Consider the following 27581-nt stretch of genomic DNA (forward strand, 5'->3'; position numbering starts at 1 on the left):
TTTCAACAACATGGCTTTATTCAGGAAGAGTGGCTTCTGCTACAAATACACCAGCTGGGAATATCAGAGACCATCTCCAGAATCCATTTGGGAATAGCTTCACTCAGTTTGGACTCTACACTCGGGAACGAAACTATTTTTAAAAGGTTCAAAAAGACAGGACCTCGAATGCTCTCGGTCTTGTTTACAGTTGCAGTGCATGGCTGAGTAGGTAGCAGTGAAGATAACGTCACTTGGAATGAAGACACGCCAGTAGCAGGGAAGTTAGCTGCACAAGACAATTAAAATGAAAGCAGTTATCAGGTTTACTGTGTAGTAGGCCTGCTGCTCAACTGACAGAGACAAAAGACTGGCCATTGGGTTATTTTGCATCAATATTGCATAATGTGATATGATACCCTTATCCCTTTTCTCTATGGGGTCGAGTATGAAGTGAGACAAATCTTTGTAGCAAGTTTTTAAGTCCGGCCCTTCCCGACGTTGAACTCATCAGAGGAACGAATGATGTGATGTGAGTAACTAAGTGGACTATATTTATTTTATATGTAGGCCTAAAAGTAGTGTTCACTATTTATTGACTTTTAACATTTAGAAATACTGCCTTCCAACGAAAATAGCCAGTATAACTCAAATACATTCATAGGTTTTGAACGTGTAAACATTCTACACTGTTCTTTAACAAATTATAGCTCTTTTTGCCTTGAAGTCATGTGTTCACTGCACAAAATTTGAGGTTATCGCATATTGGACATCCCTTTACTTTTTTTGGCTGTAAAAGTGGAGTAAATACGGTACATGCATACTATAAAATAATAACGTAGTAATTCATGACAGTGCTATTGTTTTTACTATTTGTTTTACGTCACACCGACACAGATAGATCTTATGGCGATAATGGGATAGGAAAGGCCTAGGAGTGGAAAGAAAGCGGCCATGGCCTTAAGGTACAGCCCCAGCATTTGGCTGGTGTGAAAATGGGAAACCACGGAAAACCATTTTCAGGGCTGCTGACAGTGGGGTTCGAACCCATTATCTCCCGGATGTAAGCTCACAACTGTGCAACCCTAACTGCGTGACAACTCGCCCTGTGATAGTGTTATTCTATCACAACCAATTCAGCAAACAATCTGGTTCTACAGGGGGATCTTCTGAGCCACATTTTAAAAAATATGGTTACAGGAGATATAAGTTGCATTGCCAATTCCACAAAAGTAAATATTTACACATATGCTTATGACCCTTCTACATCAAAAGAAGAACTTGAATATCTCTTAACATCTTGCAGCGTGGACAATGACCAATGAATTGGAAATTGACCTCCAGAAAACAGAGTCCCTTGAATTTCACAGCAGAGGATGAAGATTGGCAGGAGATAATGTACAGATACACATTTCAACTAGTAAATGTCAATAAATTTAAAAATCTAGGGATAACTCTTCAAACTCGGGGAATAGTTTTCATTACCCACGTCAAAGAAAGGGTAATTCAAGCTACTAGAGCAATGCAGGATATACAACATTTATCCAAGCTATCCCTTGCCTCTGTAATGAAACTTTTCAAACTAAACATTAACCCAATCTCTCTTAACATAGGCCAATGACATCCATAAATTCTGGGAATATCTACACACGAAAAACCGAATGGTACCGCTTCCATACCTGGTGTGCAGATTTAGGTATGATAAAAATCATATAAAAATTATGTGCAACAATACCTTAAGAAGCAGAAAGGAGAGATCCTTCTATTATGCTTGCCAGAAACCCACCAACCCCTCCCCTCCTCCCCCCCCCCCCAGAAGTATTCTCACTTATATAGAATAATTAAAACCAAGACTGTGTGGTATTACATATAGAAGAATTAAAATCAAGACCATGTGGTATTACTCCAGCCCAGTTGAAAACATATTTCTAATGTTATAAGTGGAAACCAATGAAATCTTACTTGGAGTGCGTTCCAGAGGGGAGATGTGTTCATTGCGATGCCCAGGAACCCACCATCCTGCCCCAAGAAGTACATTCACTTATATAACCTAACGAAGAGTATTATACGCCATTTTCATTTCTGAAGTAGCTACTTGTATTCCTATTGGCCAGTGTAAAGTAGCACGTGATCTCGCTCCCGTCAATAATGTTAATCATAATCCGTTACCAACCCTAGCACAAGAAAAGCGCAAGAAAATGTACTGGCAAGAGCCACTCCAGACCAATGGTCTTGTCTAGGTCCTATCCTAACGTCTGCACGTCAAGAACCAGTCCAGACCAACCGTATTTCCACACAAAACTAGTGGGCTAGGGCCACTTCATGGCTTCTAACCTGGGGGCCGAGCCCCCAGACTCCCTTTGCTTGTCCCTATATCACTGGTTTTGTACAGTTTGTACAGTCTGCACGGCAAAAAAAAAAAAACTCACCAATCGTGCAACAATAATCACCACCATCAGCTATCGAAGCATCACTCACTCATTAGTTCCTAAGTACAGAGGTTGACAGTACAGAGCACCGCTTGACAACATCCTTCCCAAGAAAGCTGCGAGCGTGTAAACAAACGACAGTCGTTATGCGGGTGTGAAAGTCTTGTCAACCGGGCTGGAGTAATGATGAGCTCACATCGTGTGCAAGTACAGGGCCGCCATATTCATTAAAAGTGAGAGAACCATCAATTTCACTCTCACTTATTGAAATTTTTGTCTAACATATCGAGACCAATGGTTTTGTCACTAACCTACCGTAACCTATCCAGACCAATGGTGGTGTCGTGCACGATACTAAAGGCCTAAGCGACTCTAACCTGTACGCCCCCAGGCCAATGGTCTAGTAACTAGACGGACCTATCCAATCCACGCCAATGGTTTTGTCGCTCCCTGGACCTAACAAATCCAGCTCAATGGTCTTGTCACTAAGATTGTGGCAGCCTGCCGAGTGTTACATGTGCCATGCTGGATCTCTAACCTCGCTTTCACACACCTGTTATGGAAGTTTTACCCCGAATACTGTAACAAAACATCCCATAGCGATAATGATGATAGACCGAACACTTTGTACGTTTAACCATTTGAAATAATTATTGTGTATGTCAATTATGTGAAATCGCATAGTTGCCAAATTGTTCAATTCCATATTTGTGGACGAAGATTCGAATAGTGGCGGCATAGGACTGGAGGCTCTCATATAGTTCATCATAGGTGGTCTAGTACGCTGTATTTTCATAAGGTGACTCGGAAAATCAAAAAACTGTAGGGATGGCTCTGGACAGCAAGCGTCTTCTATCATTGTTGATCACTATGTATTTTTCTTCAAAATGTTGTGAACACAGGAAACTGTGCTTTGTCAGAAACCATTTATCACGTTTCATATTTTTTATCCATTGTTTTGTGAGATCCTTATCTTTCAGAGGGAACCTACAAGACTAAAGCATAGACTGATTTACAAACACTTACAACGGGGAAACAGACTCTGCTAATGACAAAAATTGTATTCTTTACTAAAAAAAAACTTACCTGAAATATGATATATCCTTTGAGCTGCCTCTACGGAACATGCAATTGATTGCTGCACATATAGACGGCATAATTTATAAAGTTAATTTATAAGATTCAGTGCAATAAACCACGATAAGAACAGACCATAACCAGAATAAACCGTAAAACACGGGTGGATATAACATGGCGTCGCTATTTTGCCTTGGCACCGCCTAGAGCGCTGTAGCAGACATGTTGGCTACTCTATAATCCTATTTCTAGCTCGTTGGATGAAATGAATGACATGATATATGATAGTAACAATGAAGAGGATGAAATCGGCGCCGGAACATAGCCCAGTCCTCTCGAATAGCTCAAGACTTTACGTCCCCATCCGACGGACGAATCACCGTTAGGAGTGTCATATGCCCTCACACCCTATAACACAAAAAACGGCTTCCTACGCCATGGATGTAAAATGGCTCCTATCTTATGTATGTTGCCTAGCGACAGTGATTCTATGCATATAATCTTGGTGACAGCATGTTGGATTGTCATATCCCAATACACTTTTTGCGACGGTTTTTCTTTCATAACTCACCAACGAAAGCAAAAATGAAAATTCCGGCTTCGAGGTGCATTCGACCCCTTTCCACATACCTATGTTCAAAATTTCAGATCTCTGCGTGCTGTAGATTTTGCTGGGCATCGCGCACAGACAGACAAACACTTCCTTTTATTATTATAGATGTACAGTATTTCTTTCTTTAGTTTTTCCGGATTATCCAGATTTTTGATAATACGGATCAGTTCTGGTCCCACTTAACCCGGATAAACAAGGTTCTTGTGTACTACAAAATATCGCCAAGCCAAGTAACAATTGATCACAAGTAGTGCGATGTGAATAGTAATCTGTTAGCAAGTTCACTGCTGATCGCTTTTTCGTTACTTGCTCTAATTACCACAATGAGGGAATGATAACACTAAGATTCATAGGCATGATATTGCCATCCTTGCATTTGCATTTGATTACTGGTATACGTAATAAATTTTTATGTCTTTTATTGCATATATTAATATTAGGCCTACTCGACTTTTAAAGGTTACGGTATGTTATATTCTCGAGAATATGGTTTTGAGTGCAAGTATTGATTCTCAAAGTTCTGGAATGCATTAAATTCATTTCTGCCCATCTTGAAAAACGCTTAAGTTAGGATTTACTGTTTATGGGGTCAATATTTCTGGACGGTTGATGCAGTAAATTGTTTCTTCGAGGAATCGATTATGCAGGATTTTTAAAACATGATTCATTTAGGCTGTTTGTAGGACCTCGTAATTTGAATGAATAATTTGAGAAAACATTATTTCCTGGAATGGATAATTGGATGTTCCACTGTATTTCTTTAAAAATCATGGAAACAAATCTAACAGAGATACTGACAAGAAGTTCAAGAGAAACAAAATGACAAACCACTTAATAATACTGGAAGGTAACTGAGCGTCTATACCAGTGCTTTTCAAACTGGGTGTTGCCTGAAGATTTAGCCTATGGGGTGTGGTGAATTGTCTGATATAAAGCAGCTACAAACTAAAGTTTGGTTTGCACAGCTTGCTTTGGCTCTCACTGATCTTCCCTGACATTACGGTATGACAAGCGTGCACATTGCTGGGTAACTGGCTGGCTGTCAAGATGCCGTTAACACGTACTATAAGTAGCTGCACTCAGGTTCGTCGATTGATGTTAATCTTTCATTAATGCTGGAAACTCAGTGCTCAATGTGAAGTGTCCAAAAATATAAAACATGGTGTTGAATTGAACTGTTTACGATTGCCATGCTGTAAACATTATTTCTGAAGAAATATAGTATTCTAATAAATGTTTGCACAGACGACATAATATGAACAACTCAAAATAATGCATTCTAAGCACTCGGTTATGAAGGATTAAGGACTAAGTCATAAGAGGCAATATAATTTACCTGTCTTATCTACCTTCTCACAGTCTTCCCAATTACTGCTAACTTCCTGGGATACAGATTTGGATGAGTTGCCATCACTCACAGAAATAATGCAGCTGTTAATTGTCATCAGTGAGAGCATATTTAGACCTGTATTCATCTACTATCTTCCATACATGCTTGCAGTGATTTTTTTTTTTTTTTTTTTTTTTTTTTACCATTCGGTGTTAAATGTTCCAAAAATGCTTGCTCACAAAGTTTATGCTTCACATCTAGAGAGTCTGACACAGATTCACCAACTCTATCCTTGATATATGCCCATGTCAACTCAATAGGATAGAAGTCTGTGTGATAAGGCGGCAGACGCAAACACTATGACTGGCATTGGTAAATATCTTTCCAGTTGTGTTGGTCTTCTCACTAGGGACACTTTTACCAACATCTGCAATTCTGCTTGATCAAACTTCCTTCTTCACACCAGGCAAATGCTGGGGCTGTACCTTAATTAAGGCCACGGCCACTTCCTGCCAACTCCTAGGCCTTTCCTCTCCCATCGTCGCCATAAGACCTATCTGTGTCGGTGCGACGTAAAGCCCCTAGCAAAAAAAAAAAACTTCCTTCAACTTCGATGTTATGTGTAAGCCAATCAACTACATCTTTTTTGAATGATGAGAGTGTTGGCTTCTTTCTTTCTTGTACACTGCGATAACTAGCTTTGTCTGATATTGTTACTCTGTTCGGACTTAAGTTCGGTAGCATTTGTCTTTTCACCAAGGTTGAAAGATTGGTAGAGCTCATGTCGTTATGGTAGTCCCATATTTTTTGCTTTGCTTTGATTTGAATATGAATAAGGCATTTACTAATCCTCCCTCTCCCCTGGCATGCACAACCATAATGCAAGGACCTTTCCTTGTAGCTTGTAATTTTTCCCAGCTTTGTATCAGATTGCCAGTATGACAGGTCAGAGTGCATAGAATGAACAAATCTTTTGTCTAAATATACTATTTTCCAACCATTTGCTCTGCCTAAAGTACCTTCCTCTCCATTCCATATCAGGATTTTCTATCAACATTCAAGGACTACGGCACCCGGTCCACCGGATCCCCATTTCTTTCAATATCCTTGAAAGATACTCCCCAGTAGAGTATATTTTCTGATTTTAACCCATTCACTGCCAAACCTGTATATATACTTTATTGAACGCCGTGCCTCTTTAGTCAAACCCGTATATATACGTTTCGGTGCAGTGTGTGCTTCACCTGTCTTACAAATGTATGCGATAGAGCGTCATGCTTTGAGATTCTGTGGAAATGCTCAGGGAAGTTCTGTACGGCAGATATACCACTCCATTTTGCGTGTTTTGAAAGCGATCTGGTGTTACTTCAGCTTTGTTGGAGTGGAACATCTTTCCCGCTTACATGTAGCCATCGTGGCGTCTTGAAGTATACATTCATCTCTTGTTGACGAAGAAATTGAATGTTTCCTCATAAATAGTGATTCTGGAGTGCTATATTTTTGATAATGAGGATGGAGAATATATAAGTGGCGATATTGAACTACAAGAAAGTGCGTACTGGGCGAGTTGGCCGTGCGCGTAGAGGCGCGCGGCTGTGGGCTTGCAACCCCACTGTCGGCAGCCCTGAAGGTGGTTTTCCGTGGTTTCCCATTTTCTCACCAGGCAAATGCTGGGGCTGTACCTTAATTAAGGCCACAGCTGCTTCCTTCCAACTCCTAGGACTTTCCTATCCCATCGTCGCCATAAGACCCATCTGTGTCGGTGCGACGTAAAGCCCCTAGAAAAAAAAAAAAAAAAAAAAAGAAAGTGCGTGACTAAGTAGTAATGATGAATCTCATGCGGAATTGTCACCCCTTCCTCAGATGAATTATTTTTCCCTAAATGTAAATGATTTTGATATTACCAGTTCTTGGATCAACAATTTTGTATTATATTTCAGTAATGGTATCACCGAGCACAGTAGCCACGCATATTAACATGCTACGTCTATGGAGTCAAGCTCTGCACTCGACAGGCGAGTGGGTTCGAACGCCACCATTACCTGTCCTGAGAATGTCTTTTTTTGGTTTCCCTTTTGCATTCCCAAGCAAATGTTGGGACTGTTCCTGTTCATAAGCCACAACCGATTCCTTCCACGTCCTTACCCAGTTTCATTTACCATCATTCATCAAAACTCGGCACTGAAAAGGTTAACATACTGTTCATTTTCATTGTAGGTACATTTTTTTCTGTCACATAAAATTCACTTGCTTTCAAACGTATTCCACCTTTCGTTTAGTCATCTGTTTTATTTCTTATTTCCTTCTGTTATGGGCCGTTTTCTTGCCATCAGATGCAGAAAACTGCAGATGACCCTTAGTCATAGACGTCCTCCTTTCCACTATTATATGATTCACCCGAGATGGTGGAACCCCTTGCAGTCCGATTCATATCAAATGTAGAAGTTAACTGAGTGCAGTATTACCCAGAGAAACTTAAAGCAACTTTTTAAACGATCTTCTTTCATCCTCAATGAAAGGGAGTCTCAGAAACTTATTAAATTGAAATCGGGTATCTCCACGGCCAGGGCGCTACCAAAACTAGATAAAGAAAATATATCTAAAAACCCTGTATATGAGGCATTTTTTTTTTTTTTCAATATTATAGGTTTGAGACTAATAAGTCCATTAAAAATTCAAAAGAATTTTGCGATCGGACCAAAGATATAAACGTGAAATTGGACCAGAAAATGTATTTAATCAATGTCAGACATGTTTCCGAATATTCTGGTATCAAAAACAATAAGTCTAATAAGGAAATCTACTCAAATATAGTAATTTAATTAGGTAAGAGGAAGACAATTTTATTAATGTCGTGAAGTTCGCCACTGCTAAAAATGATTTCACCTTTAAAGGTCAGATTTATAAACAGGGGAGGTCTTCTCATAGGCGCTCCATGGAGGTAATTTACATGGAGGAGGTGAGTGACCAGATGGCCACACAATTTACATTTCACATTGCACTTATTCAATAGGTCATTTATATTTCCTTCCTTTTTTGGCCCATATTGACTGCCAAGATCAACTTGTCATTCAACATATGTCCACCTTTCTTCAACTTACCACAAGATGCTAATTTAACATCACATTAATTAACACTGCTCTGTTTATATACACATGTCAATAACACATGCAATATGTAACACGTACAATATGTTCACAATGTTGGGATAACTACAGGATTAATTTATTTTGCATAGCCACTTGTGTTGTATTACATTTGTGCAATTCCACACATGTAACGATATTTTAACCTGTGCAATAGCTGGACTTCATGTTTCATATCATGTTCATGTTTGTTACTTTACGACTCAAGATTCACAAAATGCCAGTATGCCGCGTCACAGGATTCATAAACCTTTTATCCACTGATTTTATTGTGTTCTTACCGTATTTTCAATGATGTTATGTGTGACTGAAGATGTCCCGAAAGAGGGACGAATCATGTATCACCAATATCATTTAATGTAGTCTTATTAATAAAGACGATTATGGTATTTTAAAGGTGGAAAATTAAGATTTTCACAAGTTACTACTTTTTGAGAATATGGGCTCAAATATGAAATTTATCACGTGCCATGAAGGGAGAGACAGAAAAATACCACAGAACCAAAGTTAGGTATTGACTGCTGCTGTCGGATGGAGTTGATCTGAGTGATGCTTACCTCATGAGCTACCGAAGTACTTGTATGAAATTGAAGAACTACTACTAGAAGCACTTTTACCATATGCTGGACATAAGCTGCCACCATGCCTACTTGTTGTATAAGAAGTCAGGAGCTCGGGATACACGACTAGAATTCCAGATGAGAACTGAGAACATCATAATGAAGCACAACAAGCCTGTTCGACTCGTTGGGTGAATGGTCAGTGTACTGGCCTTCGGTTCAGAGGGTCCCGAGTTCGATTCCCCTGCCGGGTCAGCGATTTTAACCTTCATTGGTTAATTCCAGTGGCCCGGGGGTTGGGTATTTGTGCTGTCCCCAACATGCGTGCAACTCACACACCACACATAACACTATCCTCCACCACAATAACACGCAGTTACCTACACGTGGCAGATGCTTCCTACCCTCATCGGAGGGTCTGCCTTACAAGGGCTGCACTTGGCTAGAAATAGCTAACGAAATTAATTAAAACATCAAGCCTGAAAGACTGCAGCCGGGTGAATCTTCGAGGACTCCTCCCTCAGTGAGAATCAGTGCTCCTCACTATCCCTCCTACACACCCTATGAGTGGGGGCAGTAGAATGACATCCATGTAAGGGTACGAACATGCAGAGTGGATTACTCCTCACTCAGTGCTCATAGCAGTGCTCTTCCCTCATCACTCATCATTCAAAGGCGCACATACCGGGTAGGAGATCCTCGCTCTTTCTTCATTAATGAGGAAATGTTTTCCATCCAGTTATGATTGTGCAGCATTCACGAGAAGATAGCGTTGTGTTCTTTAAATGTAATTTTGTTTCATGAAAATGTTCATACTCCTCTGTATACATAATAGTACTGGGCGAGTTGACCGTGCGGTTAGGAGCCCGCAGCTGTTAGCTTGCATCCGCAAGATAATGGGTTCGAATCCCTCTGTTGGCAGCCCTGAAGATGGTTTTCCGTGGTTCCCCATTTTCACACCAGGCAAATGCTGGGGCTGTACCTTAATTAAGGCCACGGCTGCTTCCTTCCCATTCCTAGGCCTCTTGTATCCTATTGTCGCCATAAGACCTATCTGTGTCGGTGCGACGTAAAGCAAAATAGCATACATAATAGTTAAGTATAGTAGCAGAAGTGATGATGAACTTCTGATAGCAAGCAAACTGTACTTAATTTAAAGTTCTGACAGAAGATACAGAGCATCATTTATACCAATAAGTGAAGAAAGACCCACAGAAATGTCACGACTATTGAAGAATGTCAATGCAGACATTTCAGTATACGACTCCTTGGCTGAATGGTCAACGTTGATCCCTTCGGTTCAGTGAATCCCGGGTTCGATTCCCGGCCGGGTCGTAGATTTTAATGGCGACATGGTTATTTGCGTTTGTTCCAACACTTTCCTCTTCATACTCGGACAACACACCATACTACAAACTACCACCGAAACACGCAATAATAATTACATCCCTCCACATAGGGTTGACGTCAGGAAAGGCATCCATCCATAAAACAGGGTCAGTCAACATGTGTGATACGGTTCGCATCCGCGGCCCCACAAGGTGTGGAAAAAGAAGAAGAAGAAAGAAATTGAAGGCAATATGAAAGCACGGAAGTACAGCAACTATCATGTATGTCATATTTGCATTGAAGAAGAACTGGTCATTACAATAACGTAAGCAGTAGTAATATAATATTATTCTCCACTTCAATAAAGCAATCTGTACTTCATCGAAAGATAAAATTTACCGAGTATAAAGATAATATTCAACATGGATATTTTACCTTCAGTGAACGCAGGCCGATAATATTATGAGTAGGAGACCGTGGCCTTGAGTCAACCAATCACAGAACTGCGCTCAATAAGCACATGGCTCCAAAATCAAACTGATTTGATTCTTGAGGGAGGAGCGGAGAAAAGAGGGATGAGTGAAGTGCCGGCATGAACGCTACTATTGAAATGTATGGGTTTGTTTTGCATATCTCAGCTTCCTGTGTGAAGAGAAAGGAGTGATGAGCGCTGAGCGAGGAGTAATCCACTCGGCATGTTCGTACCCTTATTCCCTGACTGTCATGAGTAACTGAAAGGGACCTCATGGACTCGTAACTTGGGGGAGGGGGTGGGGAGAAATCGTGGGTTGGCGACCACAGGGCCCTTAGCAGAGTCATGACATTGCTTCCACTTGCTTGTGCATTGCTCCTCGCTTTCATCTATCCTATCCAACCTACCTTGGTCAACTCTTGTTCTTTTTTAACCCCAACAGTATTAGAGCAGTCAAGGCCTGGTTAGTTGTGACAGGTAACTCGGTTACCATTTGTCACATTGAGTGTGAGCGGAATGTATGTTAGAATATTGAGAGACTCTATTGTTAATTGTGACACTTTAACACTGGAAAGTTAATGGTTTTTAGATGATCGTAAAAGAGTTTGAAGGTTCTGAACTTTCAGAAATTTCCATGGATGGTACAAAATAAAGGATCAGGCGTATTCATAAAGGTTGCTAAAAAGGAACGGGGGAACTCTCTTAGGAGCACATGTATTCAAGAAATCAACAACTAGTGGCCAAGCACACATTTGATATATCATACTCTTACAACAAGTCTTCTATCTCCGATAGCACCATTTAACATAGAAATAAACTAATCTAACGCAAGTTATTTATGAATGGACAGAAACTTCCTAAACCATACATGTTACAGCATAGAGTTTCACAAACAGTTGAGCCAAGACCTTGAAAACATTGAATAATAAGAACTGTACACATCCAATACTGCAAAAATTGTCATTTAAGAAGGCTAGGAAGGAAGGGAGCGAGGGACGTATTATGAGAATACAAAGGATGAGATCGTCCTTCGAAATAAGTAATTTAGGAATTTATACAGTGTTCAGTTCATGAAAGTAGAAATATTGTGGTTGAATGTGTTAATAAAGTACACACACTCACGTTTTCCTTAAAGTCCATTCACTGAAATTTTGATACGTAAGTCCATAGAGAAAGTGTTCACCACTTGCAAATGATAGGGATTAGCAAGATGTATATTCGAGCTTAATTTGAAAGTGAAGCAAAGCTTACACCAATGGAGCAGGAAATTCCGTGGACATGTGAAAGACAAGTGTCTCTTTTGCTCACCAAAAAGTCCTAGCTTGCATTCCCAGTTGTTCGGAAAGAAAGAGGAGGCATGAGAAACATTGAATTGAGCCCTCCAGCCAGACTGGAGCCGAAAGCGGATGATTCATCTGGGGGGGGGGGTTGTTGGTCAGGCTTATATAGTAGCTTTCACAGAACATACTGGAACAAAGTTGAGTCTTCTGGAAGGCGCAGGTGACATCAGCAGTGACGTACACAAAGGCCTGCAGATGAGTGTGTGTTCAAGGACGGTGAGTGCTGGTTGACCCTGGGAATGACGAGGTTGCGGCTAGTCAAATTCAGTATCGAAGTTGAGATACAGTTTGCAATGGTTATATGTACACAACCGTTATAGACCCTTTCTTTTTCACACTCTTCATGGTCCTTGTCTTTCTTTCGCCAATGCCTTCATTTAACGAAATATTGGATCCATTCCATTTTTCTCCTCTGATCAGTGTTAATAGAGGATGATTGTCTAGTTGTACTTCTTCTTGAAACAATAATCACCACCTCTATCCCTCTTACATTGTTGTGACCACACTCAAAGAAAACCCTACTCAGTGGTGCAGCGCTAGTGTTCGAAGCAGAAGCTGACGGATCCATCAGAAACAGTCTGAGAGGGTCACATAATAAACAGGCGTATGCACATATGAAGGTACGACATTGACACGTAAATCCTTAATGGCTGGCAACCGGGTATTACTTAATTGATAGCCAGTGTGCCTGTTGAAATTGTTAGGATCTCTACGTATTTCCACTGCTTCCTGTATAATCCTGAACCTGTAGTGTCTTTTGTGAATAAGAGCTCGAGCATCTTGGAACATGACATGACCCGACGATAGAGCTTGCTCAGCTATTGCTGATATGTCTAGGTGTTTGAGATGAATATTACGTTCATGTTCCTTGATACGAGTACCAATGGACCGGCATGTATGCCTTACCGGAAATACAGAGAATTTTTTATACCCCTTTTACCCTATAATTGTACCACATGTATATATCTAGTTTTATATCAGAATAAGACATTTTGTTTAATTAGTTTTTAGTAATGTTTTTATTATGTACAATCGCTGTTAAGCAGGTTCACCAACAGCTGATGACCTGTTTACAGGTCAAAACCGGTACTTCTTTTAATGTAAGTAATACTAAACTTTTTGTAAAATAAAGTATTGATTAGGTGGAAAACTCACCCTTCATACTTGTGTGCTTAACAACTGCTATCAGCCACATTATTTACGCATTTATTATGAAAAATGTTATCCTATTTGATTTTGAATTTTCGTTTACAGAAGAACAGTCGATGGGCATTACTAATTGACTTGACATAGTCTTTGAATGTCGAGGAGAGAGCTTGCAAGTGTACATAGCGAGAAAACGACATGGTACCGAAGATTACTGATTGCATTTTGTGGCAAATGTTTGTTTTCTTATTCGAACAGCGTCGCCCAACTTAACCATACTACATGTATCATAAAAACATATTCCAATGCCAGTAGAGAAATAATATTCTCGCATGGGAATAGCCTCTCTGAAGTTTAACTAGACGTGAGAAAATATAAACTTAACCTCTGAAATCAGTGATACGCGCTGCCATATTGTGAGATGTTATCACATTCTTACTTAATTTCAGTGTAGAGTACTATCAAAGGGTAGAGAAGGGTTCACCTATTTAATACCATTATCTTGTATAGTGTCCTATATAATTGGGACTAGTTTCGACCCCATATACACTGGATCATCCTCAGCCACAATCAAATTGGAAGAACATATGCTCACATACAACCAATAATAAAGTAAATAATCTGTTATATCTCAATTTACAATCCAAATTTAAAACATGGATGAAGTCTGAACAACACATCCAAAATTGAAATCAAATAACGCATCGAAACTGCTGCGGTTGGTGCTGAAGTATGTCGTCGCTCCTACAGCGACCAAACATTCCTGGGTTGATCTGAGAGTTGGCATTCCCCATCTGTATAGACGAGCTACTTGGTTTATAAATTGTTTTGTACAATGGTAATATGGGTAATGGCTTGTTGAAGGGGAACATTCATAACTTGAATAAGTATTCCTTTTCATCGAATCTAATGATCTATTGTTTAATTTGGTTTCAAGTGAAATTCTCTATGTGCCTTGTAAATTGTGAGCACTTGGTACAGATACCAACACCGGTGTTGGAAAAACATATGCTCACATACAACCAATAATAAAGTAAACAATCTAAGAAAGTAAAGTAAGTTCTGTAATGGATCACCTTTGAATGTCGACGAGAGAGCTCGCAAGTGCACATAGCGAGAAAACGATACCGAAGGTCGGATTTTGTGCAAAACGCTTCCGTTTTCTTATTTAAGCAGTGTCAGCTAACCTAACTTAAGACGTATATCAAGCGCCAGTAGAAAAGTAATAACCTTTTGCTGTAAATTTAGATGGGAATAGTCTCCGAGATTTAACCGGACATGAGAAAATATAATCTAACCTCAGAAATGATGATGCGCTTGCCATATCTTGAGGTGTATCACACTATTACTTAATTTCAGTGTAGAGTATTAAAATTTAGCTATTGTTTACTTTGCCTTTATTTCTAACGAGTTAACCGCTATCAACCACGTTATATACGCATTTATTATTAAAACCTGTTCTCTTTCATTTCTGATTTTCTTAATGGAACAGTAGTTGACGGGTATTAGTAATCGACTCCGACATCACCTTTGAATGTCGATGAGAGAGCTTGCTAGTGGACATGGTGAGGAAATGATGCCGAGGATGTTCGATTACATGCAATATAATCACTGGGTGCAAAAATGTTCATAACGGAAAATATCTTGCACGCTTAATTGCTCGCAATAACAGTCACGTCAGTGATAAGGCTCTTGCTGTAACCGAAGGATAATACAAAGTTAAATATAGGAATTTTGAAGGGACAGACGAAAACTGTCGTTATAACAGGGTTCTCGTTATATGATAAAGATGTTGATTCTCATAGGGAATCTGAAATATTTGTTCCGAATGAGTAAATTTATAATACCAATATAAATGGTCCGTTATTGGACATTATAAATTTTACAGCTAACTCATTCCTGGTTGCCAGCGTTGGTTGGTAGGTGTGCTAGGTACCAACTGATGAGCCCAGCCTGGCACACGGGGGCGAAACGCTGTCAACCAGGAATGAGTTAGCTGAAAAAAAAAAAAAAAATTATAATGTCCAATAACGGACCATTTATATTGGTATTATTCTCGTTATATGTTGCACTTGTTTTATAGGACCTGTACTTTATATCATCTTTGGGAAAGAAAGTGAAGGTGAAGCCTAACGATTACAAATGCTAGATTTTTGTTCTGCTTTTATGCGATTATCCCATGTTATTGATTTTATTGGCTCATTAAAAGAACATTTTATGTGTCAGAATTGTGATATATTAAGATCACTATCTTATGGTCTTGGAAGTAAAAGAGCAGTCCTTGATGCATATTATGTAAGTGAATTAGGTATTGCATTTGCAGATGATGACAGTGAACCTATTCTTGGCTTATGGTTTGAAGAGACATTGGCTCCCGAAACTCCTCCTGGTAACCAAACATCTCCATCTGCAGCTGATACCCAGGAAGGTTCAGGCAAACAAACTTCGGAAAGAAATGGTTCCATTGTGCCTGAGAAGGGTGAACCACATGGGGTAAGTTTCATTTATCTCCTTTCTCTATATGCCTTGCCCTGTCTCCCGGACGTTGGTGATGAGTATGGACAGTGTTCTTTTATCTTCAGCAACATGGTAGAGTTGTATGACGGTTTGTATTCCATTCCAGTCTTGAATGTTCTTGAGACATGATGTTCCTTTTCTGCCTACTCCTCACTGTCCTTCGATTTTGTAATACTACATGTCTTTCACCACGTTACACATGCCCCAAGTACGCAATTTTCCTGCACTTGATGTTGATCAGCAGTTCTCTTTTAGAGTTTGCTTTCTGTAATACTTGTTCGTTAGAGATGTGCTCTATCTAGCAGACTCTTAGCATTCGTCTATGAAACCACATTTCTAGAGCTTCTAGCCTTTTTTTTATGGTGATCAGTTTTAAAGACCAAGCTTCAACTCCATAAAGCAAAATTGACCTAAGCAAGTGAATTCAAATGACAAGAATTACTAGACAATATGATAATGAAACATGTGAGAGAGGAAAGGTGGTCTACCATGGAAAAATGAGATAGAACACACATATGAATTGGGCATCATTAATAAAATACAGATGTCTACATAAAATGTGGTCATAAGAGGAGGTATTAATGCTATTTATATACCGTATTTTCTCGTATAATTGATTCCCTTGCATAATTTATGCATCTCAATATTTTTGGCTCCAAAGAGGAAAAAAGAAATGTTCATGTTTTAGATGCACGCACTTCTTCAAACATCCATCATGCAGCTCTGGATGCGTTTCGAAATAAAGATGTCAGCTACTCATGTAGCAGCCTTCCTATTATGAAACCAGGCATTCCAAATACCAGGCAATGTGCTGTTATCTGCTGGTAGGAAATACCACTGCACTAGTTCAGCGAGAGAATCAGCCCATTAGTGACTGGTGGCGCTCTATTCCAGTCTGGTACAAACATATTTTACAAGTGTTTTGGGTACGGGACATGCGTTTTCTTTGATCTCAGAATTGTTTGTTAGTCCACAGTGAGGAAGTATTTGAGTAATACTATCATATAAACTGACATACAGACTTCACTTCAGGCTGTTCAATTTCCCAGACTTGGTCTACATCTGGACATGTGCACAAGAGAGAAATATACAGAGAGGTAAAGAACATGAACAAAGCCAAATCTCCAGGCATAGATGATGTAAGCACCGACCTGATCAAGGCAGTGAACCGCAGTCAGAGATGAATACTGTCTGGAAAGACGAAAAATTTGCAAAGAAGTGGGACTTGCTACAACCATTTTCCATAGTCATCCATTTAATTTCAGTATGCCCCTGACATTCTTTTAAGCACATCCAGCACAAGATTGCATATGCGTGCATATTTCCAGCAAGTGCTATGCTCACCTGCCTTTGTAAAATGAATGTTTAAGATTAATGTGACCTTGTTATGATTTTTTGCAGAGTTAGAAAATGCTATGGAGAGTGTTAATATCTCCATGAGTAGCAGTATCTATCAATCACTCAATACTGATCTGCATTTAGGGCAGTCGCCCAGGTGGCAGATTCCCTATCTGTTGTTTTCCTAGCCTTTTCCTAAATTATTTCAAAGAAATTGGAAATTTATTGAACATCTCCCTTGGTAAGTTATTCCAATCCCTAACTCCCCTTCCTATAAATGAATATTTGCCTCAGTTTGTCCTCTTGAATTCCAACTTTACCTTCATATTGTGATCTTTCCTACTTTTATAAACGCCACTCAAACTTATTCATCTACTAATGTCATTCCACGCCATCTCTCTGCTGACAGCTCGGAACATACCACTTAGTCGAGCAGCAGTACCACTGTTTAACGTTAACTTGAATCTGAAGCCTTACTTGGAGTCAGCTGACTGGGAAATTTGACAGCAATAGAAATAATTAAAAATGGATTTTAATTAAATTGCTGCATTACTTCACCGCAATCATTGTGATATTGTGTCTACGATACCTTGTGGAAATTAACCTACCCGAGCAAGTTGGTATAATACTGCAGAGATCGAATCTTATTTGTTTGATGAAGTTTATCCCTAATAAGAGTTTTGCAAAATTAGACAGCTATACTCAGTGTGAACTTACAAGAAAAGTTATCCATCCTCCTCTAGATGACTGTTATTGATTGCTATAAGGTTTGGTGGAGCATTTAAACATAGCATTTCAGACAGTTTAGTTTCAGCATGTCATAATAAAATGCATGACAGTTTAGAGTATTTTAAAACTTCTAATTTGTTATTTTGCCTACTGACAACCTATCAGCTATTCTGTTTGTATTTTGAGTATCCACAGGTCACTAAAGTTGAAAGAAGATTAAATGATGGTTCAACCTTTCGATACTATTAAAATAAGAAATGTAAGTTTTACATTCCTACTTAATTATAATTGGTACCGGTTTCGACCAGTATTCTTGGTCATCAGCCAATCACAAATAAGTATAAAAGATAATGCACAGGTAAACAATAAATAATTCTGTCAGATGCTGTTTTATGAAGCACTAAAACACTTTAGGGAGCAGTGTTGAAATTTCAATGTTATGAAGAAGTGTAGAATCAAATATGTAATTTTCAGTTGCAGTTCATGGGGCACTGTATAATTTTAGGGATCAGCACTGCGTGTCGATAGTTCCAAAAATCATGAAGAAATCATAGATCAAATACGTGAATACGGAGCAAGTTCTTGAAGAGTAGCAACACATATATGCCGATCAGCACTGTGCTTCCAAACGTTTGTGGAAATCTGATGAAAAAAATTTTAAAAGTTCAAGTATCAAGCCTTTAAATGCTGATATGAGTGAAATAGTACAATATACAGTAGTTGTGTATTATTTGTTGAAAGAAATATATCCAAGTTAAAGAAATTCGTATGTTAGATTCTTGAACTTATTGAAACATATGACATAGAAAAAAAATTGTGAAGAGAAAAAATATGCTAAAAAGCGCAAAATTGGAACAGTTGACGAGCGTAATGACATAGCGTGTTATATCTTGAAGGTAAGAGTTGAGGTCGATCTTAGAATTTTGCAAGGTATAAATTTGAAAGTTAGAGTGGTCTAAATCATTAGAGATGTTCGAAAATATAATTCAATTAGGGGAGGGGGAAAAAAGACGGTAAAAAGAAAGGAACGGTTGAAGTAGAAAAGTAATGATTAATATAAAGGAAAAACAGGGAAATAAATGAGGAGGTGTAGTAGTTTAAGGTGGATCAAGTGGATGGGCTATATATAGGAAGTGGAAAATATTGGTAGGAACTATATAAGGCCTGGAATATTGAATTTGGGTTTGTAAAAGCATTTTTGAAAAACTGGATAAGGAAGTCAAATCAAATATTAGGTTTTTCAGAAATATAATTTAAATTGTAATTGGGGTTGAAATATTGGCCAAGATGAATAAAACAATTTGCAGTAGTGTTTAGGAGGGGGCCTCCTTTAATAACTTTAAGTATTTTTGTGTTTTTATCATACTGGTGAAATTATGATTAGAGTCTTGTATGTGTGGTCCTATTGCAGAGAATCTGTTGTATTTTATGGCGTTCATATGTTCAGAGTATATGATATTTAAAGTTACGTTCTGTCTCTCCGATGTACGAAGAACTACAGTTACTGCATTGGAATATGTATACTCCAGATTTAGAAAAAAGATTAGATTTATTGAGTTAGGGTTGTGTAATAAATCAAGATTTCTGATCATCATCATCATCATCATCATCATCATTTCCCTTTATCCAGCTGTAGCCGGGTAGGGGCAAATATGGTTCCTCTCCACTTTCTGCGGTCTTTCCACCACTCCTCCTCCAACACTATGTCCCAGTCCAGGTTTCTTTCTATAATGCTGCGTTGGATGGTATCCTTCCATCTCAATCGTGGTCGTCCACGGCCTCTCCTTCCTTGGATTTGCATTTCCATCACCTTTTTTGGCATTCTTTCGTCGCTCATTCGCTTTATGTGCCCAAACCATCTTCGTCGGCTCTTCTCTATTCTATCATTCATTTTTTCCACTCCAATTTCTTCCCGGATTTTCTCATTCCTTATTTTGTCTCTTCTACTCTTCTGTATCATACTCCTCAAGAATTTCATTTCGGCTGCCTGTATTTGACTCTCATCCTTCTTTGTCATTGTCCAAGTTTCTGCTCCATAAGTTGCTATGGGTACGTAATATATCTTGTACATAGTATCCTTTGCTTCCATTGGCACATCTTTGTCCCATAACATATTTCTTACACTATGATAGAAACAACTTCCAGCTTGAATCCTTTTACTAATCTCAGCATCCAGTTGAGCATTCTCCATTAATTCACTCCCCAGGTATTTAAACGTTTCCACTACTTCCAAGGGCTTGTCTGCAAGTCTAATCTGACCTGTTATTGGTGATTTTATAAGCGTTTTCAGAGAAAGTAAAGGTGGAAAATGCAGTGGGTTTGGTTTTATCTTTTGTTAATGCGGTTTTGGGGTGGTGTTTAAATTTATTAATAATACGGTTTTTGAAAGAGTTGTTAAAGCCATTTAATTTTGCAATAGTACGGATGGTGTTTAATTCATTATTTAAATTTTTTTAGACATTGGCGTGTTAAGTGCACGAAAAATTAGGCTGTTATAGGAAGCTTGTTTATTTGCTTGTGGGTGTGTAGAATCTTGTCGAATAGATGTTGCTCTTTGGTTTCGTTTTCTGAAAATTTTGTAAGTTAAAAAAGAAGGATGTTGGTAATAGTCAAGTCAAGAAAATTACGGGTTTTGTTATGTTCAGATTTGAGGGTAAATTTGATGTTATGGTCAGTGTTGTTAAGAAGACATGACATGAAGAATACTGTTTTTCCTTTATATTAATCATTTTTCATTTTACAATATCGAAAGAATGGAGAGAATGATTTGGTAAGATGTCAATTTTTTTAAAATTTTTCGATTCATTCGGAAGTGTTTTTGATAGATTTATTGGATGAAAATCGATAACTTTCTAATAAAATTTTTTGGATGAATTTTGAAATGTTGTGTACGGGGCAAGGTTTTTAATTGATGATAGTGCAGATCAGAATGATGGTTTTATGAATTTTGGGAACTGCTTTGGCAGTGAGTAGTCCTGGGTTTATGTTTAATAATTTGTTTTTTTTTAATCTGTGAGGAGAAAAGAGGTGTTTTTTTTTAAGATTTCTTTAAGCAGATGTTGGATTTTATTGGTTAGGTCTTTTTTAATCATAGAAATAGGATTGTTGAAGTTATCTTTAGTTTTAGATATGTAGTCAGATTTATCCATAAAGACAGCCTTTATTGACTTTGGAAATGTTATTGTCATTAAATTTCTTTTTAAGATTTTAAATATGTTTATTATCATTAATTAAATGTTTATTATTAAGATTGGGGGCAGTTATTGTTATTATTAAAGAATTTTTTTTCGAGTTTTCTTTTTTATATCATGTCTGATTTCATATTGTTGTTAAATCGGCATTTTATTAATGGTTATTTCAGATTCAATTACTAAATTTGTGGCAATGTTTAGAGGATTGAGGTTGGGCCAGTTGTGTTTGAGGTCTTTAGAAATAATTTAATTTTCTTCGTCGTTTGAAGTTATTTTAGATAAATTGACTAAAGGGGTATGGAATTGTTCTGTGTTTACTGAAGGTATTTTATTGTTTTTTGATTTGATTTTTATGTGGAAGAGAATTTTTCATCAGGTTGTTCAGCTTATTATCAAGGGTTTGTCGTTTTATTGATAATTCATAAAATAATTCATCTACTTGAATTTGGAAGAGGTTCCATTGTGCACTAGGTAGAAGATTAGCCATTTCTAGGTGTGTTTCTTATAATCTGTTGTCTAAAAATGACATATAAGGAACGAATTTTCATTTTTTGCCAAATCTTATTTTTTTTGGGGTTTTTAGCGTGTGAGGAGAAGAACGTGATTTTTTAACACAACTTTGAAGAAATTTGGGAGTGAGGTTATGGGAAATGCATTGTTTTAGGAAGTCGATGTCCTTTCTTAACTTAGCAATCTTAATCTTTTCGTTTTGCTTGGTTAGCATTTTCATTGAGATAAGAATTTCATTGTGTTCTGTATTGAAGTGAGTTCACTATTAAGTTGAAAGAAGATATATGATGGTTCAACCTTTCGGTACTATTAAAAGAAATGTAAGTTTTACATTCCTACTTAATTTTAATTGGTACCGGTTTCAACCAGTATTCTTGGTCACAGTCAGCCAATCACAAATAAATTTAAAAGACAATGCACAGGTAAATGTAATGTGAATTTTAAATAATTCCATCAGATGCTGTTTATGAACTACTATAACACTTCAGGGAGCAGTGTGTGTTGAAATTTCAATGTTATGAGGAAGTCTAGAATCAAATACGTAATTTCAGTTGCAGTTCATGGGGCACTGTATAATTCTAGGGATCAGCACTGCGTGTTGATAGTTCCGAAAATCATGAAGAAGTCGTAGATCAAATACATAAATGTAGTACCTAGCAATTCTTGAAAAGTAGCAAGACATGTGAAGATCGGCACTGGAAATCCGTTGAAAAAATTCAAAAAGTTCAAGTATCAAGCCTTTAAATGCTGATATGATTGAAAATAGTACAATATAGTTGTATATTATTTGTTGAAAGAAATACTGTATATCCAAGTTAAAGAACTTCGTTAGATTCTTGAAGTTATTGAAACACATGACATATTAAAAACAATTGTGAAGAGAAAAAAAATACTAAAAAGTTAAAAATTGGAACAGTTGAGGAGCGTAATGACGTAGCGTGTTATATCTTGAAGGTAAGAGTTGAGGTCGATCTTTGAATTTTGTAATGTATAAATTTGAAAGTTAGAGTGGTCTAAATCATTAGAGATGTTTGAAAATATAATTCAGTTAGGAGAGGGGAATAAAGAAGGAAGGTAAAAAGGAAAGGAAAAGTTGTAGAAAAATAGTGATTAATATAAAGGAAAAATAGGGAAATAAATGAGGAGGTGTAGTAGTTTAAGGAGGATATGGTTGGTGGGTTATCCGGTTTTTTCAAAAATGTTAAATTTACAAACCTAAATTCAATATTCCAGGCCGTACATAGTTCCTAATAACATTTTCCACTTCCTGTAAGCCACAAAGACTATTTATCCAGTAATAGTGCACTTAAATGGGCACTTGGCATTTCATATTCGTTTTGCTTGATTTCATTTTAAGGAGCCTTCCCCCACATGTAGCAGACCATAAGGTGCATATAAAGATAGTGGGTATTGGTAATCCAACACCTGAAACATTTAGAAATCGAGGATTTCAATATAATTTCAACGAACACAAACTTCATATTGCAGCAATTTTTACTTATTTTTGGAAAGTGAACAGCAGATAATTAAAATCAAATGGTATTTTAGTTTGTTAATATCATTCATAGAAGTTCACAGTTTTCAAAAATAGAATTGCTGCTTCAAAATATAAATTTGACACAGAGAGATAACCTCTGAAGGGATCGGACAAATATGGAATTTTTTCAATTGATACATTTTAATCAACACAACGAGAAGGTAAATAACACCATCTAACATAGACATAACAGTAATGAATGGTTAACAGCTGATCTAGGAGGAGCAGTATATCTCTGAAGTCATGCCCACCGCTGCTAGAAGGTCTATTGAAGTTTCCTCTCGTGAAACATTCGTCCTCACTTAGAAATTATTTCTTATCCTGTAAAGTAAGATGGCTTTTGGGAAAAATGCATAATCATTTGATGTTCAGTTTGAATTCCCATTGCAAGCATTAGCATTAGGAGTCTTCTCCAGGTATGTGTTTTGCAGGTTTGATGATAATTCTTCATTTCATGCTCTGAAATGCATAGTTCGGTATAGACTGAAGGTTTTATTACCAGCACGTCTGAGATATAACATGCCCTTCATGGAAAGGGAACTAATTAGTGTCTTCTTTCTCTGAAGGGACACATTTCCTAGGTTTAAATATCCCCAATTTTATGTTACAATAGGGTCGTGGTTTGAACTTAACAATATGTGCCAGAGATTTTGAACTGCACCTGGATAGCATTCTTCCATGAGCTACGTGGACTGTTGACATACAGCGGGTAGTTGTTACTGGATTTTTCAGTTTCCTTCAGTTTGCTCAATAGCCTAGTAGTATTTTTATATTTGATATACAATTATTTATTACATTCTAAGAAAGGAATTCATTAATTTTATTTTTTCAGTACATTCTGCTGGCATCACAGATCTTCAATTTCATGAACAAACATTTGTTACACAGTGAGTCATCTTTCATGGTACGTTATGTACAAGTGGGACTTGCTGAGCAACAGATGGTTATCTTAGCTGCCATTATTAGAGATTTGGACCGTGAAACAGCCAGAACAGAAACAGGTGGGTCATAAAAGCAATACCCGAATTGTTACTACTTTCTCATAGAATTGAATTTGAATTCTAATTTTATGCTTGCAACCATTACATTTGCAGTGTACTAGTTACTGTGTTGTTGTTGTTATGCTATTATCTTGATTTGTTGGTTGATAAGTTCTGTTCATTGACTGTATGCTCTGATAGAAATTTGAAAATGACTTTACAGGCACAATCTCTGTGTATTTCGGAGCAACATTGGGCACATTATACAGTGAATTCTCCCAGGCACTTACACGCTACACTCATAATCTCTTGGCTCGTAATGTTTTGTCGGAGAACCTTCAAGATACTCTACTCAATCACTTGGGAGTCAGCCCATTTTCTCAGGAGATGAACAATACGTGGCCACTTCAGGTTTATCCTCGCACTCTGGCAGTGCTGGCTCAGGTAAGTTGTTACCACTCATCACAAAATTAATGACCTTATTGTTAAGCATCTTAAACCAATGAGTAAGTCTGAAAAGTCATTATTTTCCTCTGTTGCTTTATACTTTAATAAATTTTTCTGTGTTTCTTAGAATACTCTGATATTTTTTTATGACCATTGCCTGTAACTGATAAATATGATATACAATATAAGATTTTCTTAGGGATTACATTTCATGTTTCTACTTTGCTTACTCTTGACAAGATAGTCATAATAGAAAGAATATAAGTACAGCAAAACCTCGTTGAGGTGATGCTGCCTCCATGTTGAGTGACGAAGCGATTATATGGCAATTTTTAGAATAGAATGGCATTGATATAGAAATAAGCGACGAAGAATTTAGTGGATATGGAAAGTAGTGAAAGTAGTTCGTGTGATAGAAACTTTAGCGCTGGTAGGGGTGAACAAAGTGCTGTTTTGCCGTCAAATGAATTTTAGGCCTACAACGGATGCCGCACCAGTGGCTTCTAATCATGTTTTACACGATAGGGAATGGAACTCGGAGCACGTAAGTAATACTCCAGAGTATCATTCATGCATAGCAAGTGGTGAAATAGTGTTTTCCAAAGGCACCTGGGACAATGCCCGAACGAACTACAAGTTGTGAACGAATTTCTAACAGCAGACTTTTCGGGAACATCTAACCAATGAGGTAAATGCTTATGCAAGTAAAAGTCTTGTATCGGCTGCCGGGTATATAAATAGGGAAAGGTCATTTGGAAAGGAACACTGGTTTCCTGTATCTGTGGATGAAATGAAGGCCAGATTACCTTGAAGTGGTAATGTATGATGGAAAAAAGACGTTCAGGTCCAATATTGTTGTTGACTACAACTGTGGCAAGGGTGGTGTTGATTCCCATGACCAGAGACTTGCATCATTCACCTTGATGAGGAAGTATGTAAAAGGATACAAAAAAATATACTTCTGCATGCTACACATGACACTTCTGAATTCCAACATCATTCATCCCCTCCTCAACCCTCAAAATAAGCGAGTAGGCTTTACCACCTTCCGGATCAATTTGGCCGAACAGCTGTTGGCAAGTGTGACCTTGCCTGACTATCCAAAATAAGGCACCCAAGCCCTGGAGATACACCACTGAGACTTCAAGAGAGGCACTGGGGACACTTTCCGACCAAAATTCCCCCAACAACGCAGAAGGTTATCCCATCGAGACTTCAAGAGAGGCACTGGGGACACTTTCCGACCAAAATTCCCCCAACAACGCAGAGGGTTATCCCATCATGGAGATGCAAAGTCTGTGTGACACGGGGTCTGAGGAAGGAATCTTCATTTGAATGCCACCGGTGCAAGTGACGATGCACGAATATGACTGTTTTATGACCTACCATATTCATAAAGACTTCACAAAGTACATCTGACAGTAGCTTGGATATTTCCTCTCATTACGTTGCTGTAAAGCATGCTTTTTCAGTCTCGGTGATAATATCATGTAAAGTAATGAAAATAAATGGTACACCAAGGCATAAATAAGTTCAGTTAAATGGTATGTGAATGAGTTAAAAGGTGTGAAAAACACAAGAGAACAAATATGAAAACTTTTTTACTGGAGCTTACAAAATACTGTATAACAACAGTCCACGGAAAGGTGTGAAAAACACTGCACAAATATGAAAACATTTGCTCGGGTGTCCATAAAAATATCATTGTATTATTGCAGAATACACTCTAAGACAAATGTTAGTAGAAGCCTTCTATTTTGACCGGTAGGTTATTAAACATTATTTTCTGGTCACATTCTTAGACAATGGAGCCTCCGTGGCTCAGGTGGAAGCGCACTGGCCTCTCACAGCTGGGTTCCGTGGTTCAAATCCTGGTCACTCCATGTGAGATTTGTGCTGGACAAAGCGGAGGCGGGGCTGGTTTTTCTCCGGGTACTCCGGTTTTCCCTGTCATACTTAATTCCAGCAACACTCTCCACTATCATTTCATTCCATCTGTCATTCATTAATCATTGCCCCAGAGGAGTGCGATAGGCTTCGGCAGCCGGCACAATTCCCGTCTTCGCCGCTAGATGGGGACTTCATTCATTCCATTCCTGACCCGGTTGCATGACTGGAAACAGGCTGTGGATTTTCATTTTCATTCTTAGACAATGAAATGGAGGTTTATATTTGACCCTGTGCGACTACGAGGGAATGGCTTTGGCCACTATTTTGAATCCTACAAAACTTTGACCAGCTCATGTGATCGGGTCGAAACTCGAAGGTGCAAGTTTCAACATTTGTGCCACTTTTGTGTGCTATAAAATGCGGATGCCAGTCCACTTTCTGAATGGTTTTATTTTTGTCTTCATAAGTAAGGAAATTTTCACTACTTTTTCCGTATCCATAACCAGGTTATCTCAAGACAAACATGCATCATTCTAGTCAACTTCACACGATTATGTTCCTCGTGCAGATGGTAGGTTATCACGCGACAAATATTTGCTACCATTCACTGTACCACTTAACACAAAATAAATTTTCTAACTTCTGAATGGAATGCGAAATACAAACACAAACAGGCTCACTGTGTTATTCGGCAGTCCCACTGCTGACCGGAAAGCAAAACTGAATATTCCTGAGGCTTGCTATCCGAATGTGCAACTTATCCTGTGAAGTTTAGAAATTCAAGGCCTTATCCGTTATTATGCAACTGTTGTCAGGACTTTCACCAGAGTTGGAAATCACGTTTCTCAATGGATGACAAAGGACATTTTCAAGGCTAGGAAAAATGTGATCTACTAAGCAGTATTAGCAGAAATTTGTGATGCAATAAGTGAGGTATTTAGATTTCAAATTTATGATGCATTAAGCAGGAAAACATATGAGGGATGCACTAACGAGGTTTCACTGTATAGGGAAGGAACAA

General features: G+C 38.2%; 1 protein-coding gene across 1 annotated transcript in view; it reads left to right on the forward strand.

The window, feature by feature from the left end:
• Positions 1-27581, forward strand: part of poe (E3 ubiquitin-protein ligase-like protein poe) — a 797274-nt gene that overhangs the window by 121183 nt on the left and 648510 nt on the right. The window contains exons 11-13 of the mRNA XM_067137373.2: positions 15745-15914; positions 24076-24244; positions 24447-24667. Coding sequence (XP_066993474.2) covers positions 15745-15914; positions 24076-24244; positions 24447-24667 — 560 coding nt within the window. The remainder of the gene's footprint in view (positions 1-15744; positions 15915-24075; positions 24245-24446; positions 24668-27581) is intronic.

Source organism: Anabrus simplex, chromosome 1 (genome assembly GCF_040414725.1).
Source record: "Anabrus simplex isolate iqAnaSimp1 chromosome 1, ASM4041472v1, whole genome shotgun sequence".
Classification (NCBI taxonomy): domain Eukaryota; kingdom Metazoa; phylum Arthropoda; class Insecta; order Orthoptera; family Tettigoniidae; genus Anabrus; species Anabrus simplex.